Here is a 9,602-nt window from a genome sequence, read left to right as displayed (position 1 = left end):
TCCGTCACACAAAGGGTGTCGCTTGCCTACAAGAACAGATCTACAGGCTTATAGGGTTAGCCTTTACCCTTATTTGTCTGTGACGCATTGTTAGCTTGCAGATCTGTTCTAGTCGGAAAGAATGATGGAGAATAAATTGAGCTCACGTAGAGATAAAAGTATAAGAATAACAAAGGTGTTGCATCGTGGTCACATACAGCAAACATCTGGGGACCTCACAACGTTTCAGTGCAGCCAATAACAGAACATAAATGCATATTTTAAAATGTGTTTCATAAGTATGTTTCAAAATATACGAACCATAAATACATTTGAAAAATATATATTTTGTCCCTGAAAATGGGTTTCAACAATATGCTTCAGAGATTTTCTTGCCACTCAAAACATATGTTTTAATTCGTATATTATATTTATGTATTTGATATATTTGCTATGACATTTTTTGGCCATCTTTTTTTTGTTGTATATTTTGAAACATGAAATGTATCTCCCTTCTGTACGGGAAGACTTAAATGAAACCCTTGGCCTCTGAAATCAATGAGGCATCTGAAACTGAGTTAATAGTGGAACAATTTCCAAACCGTAAAAAAACATTTTTTGTTGTAGATCTTCATCTTTGTCAAGAAGGAGGAAAAAAATGCTTTGTGTGATACAAATGTTCACCAACAACCTGTGATAACAGCATCCAGGAAGACCAGTGAATGGAGAGGAGAGGAGAGGAGAGGAGAGGAGAGGAGAGGAGAGGAGAGGAGAGGAGAGGAGAGGAGGGTTTTTGGTGTGTGCATGGAGGTAAAAACACAAACAAAGCCATCACAATATCAGTCATGAGCAAATCATATTATTCACAACAACGAGCACATCGACGATGAGGAAATAAACGTCCATGGTATTTTACAGAGGAAACTCTAGAGCAGTGGTTCTCAACCAGGTGATCCCCAGCTAAATGATGGAGAGTTGGTAACCAAATGGACTTCTATCAGATCTTTAACTCTTGAGAGTGTGAAATGGACCCAAATGGACCTTTATGGGTTTTTCAAGAGTTAAATTATGTTGTTAAACATCTGCATCACAAATGTACAACAAGTCTACACAATTAAAGAATGTAGAAGAATTGTTATTTTGATCAACGTTTGCCTGTTATCTCTCCTATGGAACCAACATCAATACAGCATGGAATCGTGGACAAAATCTCATCCAACGACAACGAAAAATTCAAAGTTTTGGGTCTGAGAGGCTAAATCTCGTGGTTCCGTGGCTCAAATGCCTAATAAATAATGGACCTTGACATGAAAAGGGTCGAAAACCACTGCTCTAGAGAGAGTCCAGTTCCCATGATGCACCATGCTGCTCTGTCAGTGTCCAACCAAAACGTCTCTCTGTCTCTACTGTCACTCTGTTACCCGTTTTCCATTGGCTTACGAGTTTGTCCAACACCTGCGCGGGCTCTGTCCCCATTGGCCGCACGTGTCCTTCACTCTCGCCTGTCATTTGCTCGACAAAACAGTCTGTCGGTATGGCCGTGTCTTTGGCATTTCCGCCGCAAAAACATCCCGGAGAAAAGCGTCCCGTCGCCGCTCGCCCCTTTCCGGGGTTTTCAATATGGCCGCCAGACGGCTTCGGCGCTGCCGGCCATGTTGCCGGTCGGGGAGCCGCTGTGACTCGACTCGGCCTCCGCGCCGCCCACCCCGTCGCTCTGATTGGGCAGGGACGGGTGCAGGAGGGAGGAGGAGCCCGTGGAGGCGTTGGTGCACGGCGGCAGGACGCGGGGCGGCGAGCGCGACGACGAGTCGCCCCCGCTGCCGGAGCCGCCGGAGCCGCCGCCGGAGCCGCCGCCGCCGCCGCCCGCCATCATGGAGAACTGGTAGGAGCCGGCGGCCGCGGAGTAGTACAGGTGGTACGGCGAGGAGGTGGACTGGAAGGGCCCGCCCTGGTGCGCCTGGTGGGGGCCGTTGGCGGAGTAAGGGGGCGGCAGGTAGGTGTGGTAGCGCCCGGCGGGCGTGCTGGCCATGGCGGTGGCCATGGTGAGGCCCAGCGTGCCGTTGGACACCGCGGGGTTGTGGTGGTGGTGGTGGTGGTGGTGCGACGGCGGCGCGTAGGTGAAGGCGGCCGCCGTGGCGGGGTAGTGGGCCACGCGGGGGTCCGAGAAGCGCGCGTCCAGCGTGGTGAACGGCCGCTCGTGCAGCGCCATGCGGGGGTCGCCGAAGGCCGCGAGGTCGGTGCCTGTGGGGAGGACGGGGAGAGGCGGAGAAAAGGGGGTTACGCGCGTTTTCCAGCATTTCCTGTCTGTGTTGATGTTAAAGGGATAGTTCAGCCCCAAAATGACTTTTTTTTCTATTGATTAGTCACCCCATGGAGACTTGAATTCACATTCATTTTTTAGTTTATGTCACATTAATAATTTGATGACCGGCAGCGGTTCCGGTAGGAGACACAAAGAGTCTCCTTTGTGTCTCCTACCGGAACCGCTGCCTACCGGTCCGCTGGTCATCAAATTATTGGCTTAGGAATGCGACAAAAACTAAAAAATATCCATGAATTCAAGTCTCCATGGGGTGACTAATAAATAGATTTTTTTTTTTTTAAATGCAAGCACAATAAAATGATACACAAATAGTGATTGAACTTGAAAAGTATCGTAGATTATAGTACTAATTAATGTCATAATAATAGCAATAATTATGTTAATTCATATGATGATGAAATGTGTGTGTGTGTGTGTGTGTGTGTGTGTGTGTGTGTGTGTGCGCGTGTGCCTGTGCGTGCGCGCGCGTGTGAGTGTGTGTCTCACCTGAGAGCCGTGAGGACAGGTCTCCCAGCGAGGATCGCCCCGGCGACAGAGGCGTGGTCGAGTGGACATTGGGCGTGGTTATCTGGCCAAGGTAGGGATACGATTGGTCGTAGGACCAGGAAGGAGACGACTGCATCTGCCTGGAATCTGGAGAGAGAGAGAGAGAGAGAGAGAGAGAGAGAGAGAGAGAGAGAGAGAGAGAGAGAGAGAGAGAGAGAGAGAGAGAATCAGATTCTGTCAAAGGTTCCCTGAAGGGGTTCCAAATGGACCTTTACAGGTCTGTACAAATGGAACCAAATGGACTCTTGCGGATTCCATTTGGTTCCATACACTCTCAGAGTTATGGGTGTCGTGTCCTTAGAATGAAAACGGTTTGAGAACCACACTGAACTAGAAACTAACAGTGTGGTAATGTCAGCGTCATTAAACTTTTACAGTGTGATTAAATGAAAGCAGACCACACAATGTGACAGAGGAGTTCATCTGAAGACAGCTCCAAGCCAGTGACTAACACAGAGTTTAACACAATAAACGGATCTCAACCACTCCAATATACTACATCTGTGACCCATTTTAGGCACACACGCACACGCATGCTCACACACACACACACACACACACACACACACACACACACACACACACACACACACACACACACACACACACACACACACACACACACACACACACACACACACTGGTTAGGATCAGCAGGTAATACGAATGAAATGTGGCCAGTTACGAGTTAGACAGCCATAATAAAATTGTGGAAATTTCATGAAGCTTCACTTAAAAGGGTTTTCATGCTCACTTGAGCTGGAGAGGTTTTAGTGAGAGACACCGTCTGTGTGTTCAGACACATTGTAAAAATCATTGTAATTCTTGAACAACTGACAATCCTATGAACACGTTGGATGGACACAGAGTTCAAGTTGGATGAATGAGGACGGGAATGTGGCCATGAGGGGACGAGAGAATGAAATAGAGAGGGGAGGGTTAACAAAAGAATGGCAAAGAAAGACATGAGACATAAGACCACAAAGAAAACGAGTCCCCGGGACTTTTTTGTGTTATCCTTTTAGGCTTAATGTCTGACTGTATCCACGTGCTGTTTACATTTCTGACTAATAAAGTATTCAATCAATCAATCAATCAAGCTGTTAACCACTTGAACCCTAGCGTCCCCATTTTGGGCATGTTGTCATTATAGGCAAAACCTTAGAAGAGGAATTAAAAAATCTCTGAACTTTTTCGAATGTAGCAGATCTATATTGCTCACACTGCGTCTTATTGTGCTCTTATAGATCAGGCTATTGTCGGAATAATCTACACATTTTAACGGCAATTTAAGTGTTTAACTACATGAGGCCTAGCGTTCCTATTCTGGGGCAAACATTGGGGGCAAAAACAGCAGCGCTTCGTTGGGCAGCTTTGGTGGAGAGAAAAAAGGAGCGGACCAAGTATAGAGCCCTGGGGGACCCCGGTCAACTAAGTATGTAGAGTTTAAGTGGTTAAGTGGTTAATTGCAGAAGGAAAAAGAGAAAGAGAGAGAGAGAGAGAGAGAGAGAAATACAAAGTGGAGGAGAAAGCAAAATGCCAGAGAAAGACAAGTTAATTGCAAAAGGAAAAGAGGAGAAGGAGTAAAGACGAAAGAGAGCGAGAGAGAGAGAGAGAGAGAGGGGGGGGGGCTGTAGAGATGGAGGAGAGAGGAAGCGATTAACTTAGTGCGGGGGTGGACGGATGGAAGGGGAGGGGCTATGTATGCGTGAGTGTATCTGCATGTGTGCGTGTGTGTGTGTGTGTGTGTGTGTGTGTGTGTGTGTGTGTGTGTGTGTGTGTGTGTGTGTGTGTGTGGTAGCTCTCTCATTCAATTCAGTCCTCCCCACAGCCTAATAAACGTCACTGATCTCCCACAGACCTGCAGACAGAACTTTGTGTGTGTGTATCTGTGTGTGTGTGTGTGTGTGTGTGCGTGCGTGCGTGCGTGCGTGCGTGCGTGCGTGCGTGTGTGCGTGTGTGTGTGTGTGTGTGTGTGTGTGTGTGCGCGTGTGCGTGTGCGCGCGCAGACAGACGAGGAAGCAAATTGTACACAGCAGCCAAGATGTCAATGAAGGCTTTTTAAGTCTAGCCAACAGCCCTCAAAAGCACTGATGCGTGTGTGTTAGCCTCTGTGTGCATGTGCATTTGTCTGTACGTGCGTATGTGTGTGCGCGCGTGTGTGTGTGTGTGTGTGTGTGTGCGCGCGGTGCCTCGCAGCAGTGAAGCCTAGGCCTCGTGCCAAGCCCCCTCCTTTCCTGGCTACTCTCCCCAGGCGGAGAGCACTAATCTGGGGGCAGGAGTCACACATGGCTGGGTGGGTGGCTGGCTGGCTGGCTCCGTAGAATTAATAGACCTAGAAAGGCCACTTCCTGGTGTTTCATGTTTATGTGTCTTTGAATGTGGGTGTCCCTCTTTTTATTGATACCGTGGCGTGCACTGGCTGCAGGTCACGGTCACATCGTGGAATCAAGCAACGCACAGTAACTTCCACCTCTATACGTATCAATCTGAAGTATTCATCTGAAATCTACTAACGACAGTAAACGGGACATACTGTACACCAGGGGTCTTCAACAGGGGGTCCGGGACCCCTAGGGGGTCCTCATAATTACAACAGGGGGTCCGCCAAATCTTTGTGTGATAGGAACTTTTTTTTTTACATTAACCACTTGAACCCTAGCGTCCTTATTCTGAGGGGAACATTAGCCGAAAATAGCTGATCCACTGCGAGGCGTTGTAGATCAGCTATTTCCGGCAAAGTGGTTTGGTGTAGAGGGAAAAAAGGAGAAAACCGAGTACAGAGCCATTGCCAAATTTACGGTTTAAGTGGTTAAATGTCTGAATTAAACAAAAAACATTCATTCACACAACACTGATAGTAGACAGAACGCTGTTACTAATCGTATTACTTTTTTGTGTAACAGAGTAACCTAACGTGTTAGTTTTGCAATTAGAATACTCCGTTACTTAGTTACTTTTTCCAAAATAATAGCGTATACATGTGGCCTAATAATATTTAAGTCCTGATATCTCTACAAATGCAAAACTGCTACAAAGTGTCATTTTGGAGATTGATTGTTCTTAAGTGGTTCTTTAGGGTGGTTATATATGGTGCTATAGCACCACTGCCATAGAGAGAACTTAGTTTAGGCACCTCTACGGTTCTATAAAGCACCATTTAACAAATGTGCAATAGTACCTTTAAGATAGGCTAATGTCTGTGGGTGATATAGCAACAAGAGCCTCCCCTATGATTACGAGCCAAAGAACCACTTTTAGTGCTATTTAGCACCATTTCTGTTGATATTCTTTTTCACCTTAATGTCTAATACCATCTACATACAGTACTGTACCGGATGGATATGCTATGTGTATATATGTAAACATATGTATTTGTTGATTTGTCTTTTTCCCCCCTCTCTCTCTCTCTCTTGCTACCCCTGTCCTCCGCCCTTCTTCTCTTTCTTCTTTCTGGAAATAACATAGATAGATGATGGAGCTTGCACGAAAATGAATTTCACCTCTTTCCTTCACACCTACAGTACAAACCTGTGATGTTACAATAAAGCTGCTTAGTGTGTACTGATAACCTTAACTCTGACAGTGTACAGATGTAACCAAATGGACCCTGGTTACATTTGTACACTCTCAGAGTTTCACAGAAAAAATAACCATAAGGATTTTGCTTACTCATGGCTGAGTATCAGTCTGAAATTGAATTGCATAGGGCAGACAGGTGCGCGCCTAGTGACCTAGGATTAGAATGAAAAGAATGCTACCATTGATGGAGTCTGGTATAGTATAAACACGTGGAGTGAATGTGGCCATTCTATGCCTTCTATTTCTGGGTTTTTGACTTTATCCGCTTTGGCAGAGATTGGCTCGCTAACTGCTGGGGAGGTTTACTACATTCCCACACGCGCACAAACCCACACACATGCACACACACTTACATACACAAACAAACTGTCTGACACACACATGCAACACATGCACACATACAGTATGCACACACATACAGTACACTGTCAAATGTAAAAAAGAAAAGTTTGTATATGACTCATAGGATGCATGCTACACCCACCCCCACAAACACACATACGCACGAACACAGGCACGCACATGCACACACACACACTCAAAACCACTATACACACACACACCCACACACCCACACACACACACACACACACACACACACACACACACACACACACACACACACACACACACACACACACACACACACACACACACACACACACGCCTCTCTTTCTTCCTCTCTCACAAATGTTGAATAAAACAGAGAAGTGAAAGAAAGGAAGAAGAAAAGGTAAAAGGAGAAATGAAACGCTTGAATGCCACAGAGAGAGAGAGAGAGAGAGAGAGAGAGAGAGAGAGAGAGAGAGAGAGAGAGAGAGAGAGAGAGAGAGGACCACAAATCCCCAGGAAATTTTTGTGTTATCCTTTTAGCCTTTACTGTCTGATTGTACCATGTGCTGTTTACATTTATGACTGATAAAGTATTCATTCAATCAATTAAAAAAAGAGAGAGAGAGAGAGAGAGAGAGAGAGAGACGGAGAGAGGAGGGGCAAAAAGAAGAAAAAAAGAAGAGAAGGAAGAGATGGGTAAAAGAGAAGTTTTACATGACTTAATAACGGTTTCCTCTGGCAGCAGAATCTATTACTGTTTTGAATGAAAGGACTGAAATCTCTGTCTGTCTGAGGAATTGAATCAGAGACGGCTGATGAACATCAACAACGGTCGATACAATGTCGACAACTTCGTGCTCACCTTTATCTCACTAAACATGTTGTCGCCCAGAGATGTCACAATCAGAATCAGAATCAAACTTAACTGTCACATCATATAAGTAACATGGGGTGAAATTCTTAATTGTGCAGGCCCATCAATGTAGTTAAAAGAATAGTAGAATAAGTAGAATAAAGTGCATTAACCCATTAAGACCTGAGGCCATTCTTAAAAATGTTTTCTAAATCCTAACAGTTTTTTGAAAAAAATCAACAAAAAAAAATGTTCAAGATTTTTCAAAAATAGCAGATCTACAAGCTCATAACGCGGCACTCGGTATGAGCTTGTATATCTGCTATTTTTGAATAGCCAAAGACATCTAAAGTGACACAGATGCGTTCCAGGTATTAATGGGTTAAAAAGGGGCTACTAAATTAAGAGTCTTGAACTGTGTTTAAAGGAGAGTCACAGATCAGTTCAGTCTGTGCGTTTCCACTGCGCTGCGGTGGAAATGCATTTTGTTTGAACATATGACGTTCTCAAACTTTTTTTTTCTCACCACCATCTCTCACTTCCTCCTTCCAATGAACACACAAACACATGCGTGAGCACACACACACACACACACACACACACACACACACACACACACACACACACACACACACACACACACACACACACACACACACACACACACACACACACACACACACACACACACACACACACACACACACACACCTATACTGACCACAAAGGGTTTGGCCAAAACCACAATGAGGAACAATGGAGGTTTAATGAAACCGAAAAGTTACACACAAACAACTGTGGGACTCACACCGACCGCAACGCCATACAGTATGGTGCAATGGACTGTTTAAGGGTGAACCCTCATGAGATGTTACCTTCTTGTCACCAAAGATAGTTTTTCATGAGGTACTGTTCGAATAGTTGAAACCCGTTTTTTAAATTGGCAATACGGTTACTGAGAAATGTCCACTATGGAAGCTTGTTAGCCTGTTGTAGCGATACGGTGCCCGCAGACGTCCACGATTGTCCCTACACACCTGACTGCGTCTTACAGGGCTGTGACGCTATCGCAGTGACAAAAGTACTTTTGCTTCTACCTCACTACATCTCAGAATGCAAATATTGTACTTTTACTCCATTACAATTATTTGAAAACTTTAGTTACTAGTTACTTTGTAGATTTCGATTATTATTACAAAACCACTTCAGCCCTATATACATTTCGGCCATTTGAAAATAGCCGATCTACAAGCTCACAATGCGTCACGATGCGACGCATTGTGAGCTTGTAGATCTGCTATTTTCACTAGTTTTCACTAGGGATTTCTTTGATTTATTCATGAAGTTCTTTTGGAAAAAATGTTTGAATTAGTTTTCAACTCATGAAAATGTGTGAAACTTTTGTGGAAATCTTTGGAAAACCTTTTAAAATAATAATAATTAATGAAAAATGTCTGAAACAATAAATAATGGGATATTCTCTCGCGACCCACGGAAATGGATCTGTGACCCGCAAACGGTGGCCTTAAAGGGCAAGACCACTTTGGGAGAGGTTTGGGTTGTGTAGTTACCTTGCCACGATGTAACTCCAAAGGTGGACAAGAAAAAAAAAAAATTGCTCCATTGATCAGAAATTGATAATTCAAAATATGCTCCCCATTGACTTACATTGTACGGTAAAACAGCTCTCAAAGTCACTCTTTTAGCACCTAAACAATTTGTATTAAAAAAACAAACAGTACTGGGTTTGGTGATGTTCTATATTGTCTGAATCAGCTTTGATTGTGTTTGTTTATGTGCTAAAAGAGTGACTTTGAGAGCTGTTTTACCTTACAATGTAAGTCAATGAGGAGCATATTTTAAACTATCAATTTCTAATCAGTTGAGCAATTATTTTTAATTTCTTGTCCACCTTTGGAGTTACACCATGGCAAGGTAAATACACAACCCAAACCTCTACCAAAGTGGTCTTGCCCTTTAAAGCAT

The 9,602-nt window shown here is 44.4% G+C and overlaps 1 protein-coding gene across 1 annotated transcript in view; it reads right to left on the bottom strand.

Annotated features, from left to right (window-relative positions):
* LOC308080250 (runt-related transcription factor 1-like) overlaps nt 1-9,602 on the bottom strand; it is a 92,505-nt gene that overhangs the window by 8,922 nt on the left and 73,981 nt on the right. The window contains exons 8-9 of the mRNA XM_080422026.1: nt 2,789-2,935; nt 1,597-2,220 (exon numbers count right to left, since the gene is read on the bottom strand). Coding sequence (XP_080278152.1) covers nt 1,597-2,220; nt 2,789-2,935 — 771 coding nt within the window. The remainder of the gene's footprint in view (nt 1-1,596; nt 2,221-2,788; nt 2,936-9,602) is intronic.

The sequence above is a fragment of the Gymnoscopelus braueri genome, assembly GCF_963280865.1.
Source record: "Gymnoscopelus braueri genome assembly, chromosome: 24".
Classification (NCBI taxonomy): Eukaryota; Metazoa; Chordata; class Actinopteri; order Myctophiformes; family Myctophidae; genus Gymnoscopelus; species Gymnoscopelus braueri.
The sequence above is the reverse complement of the archived record's forward strand: the minus strand, read 5'-3'. Positions and strand labels throughout refer to the sequence as shown.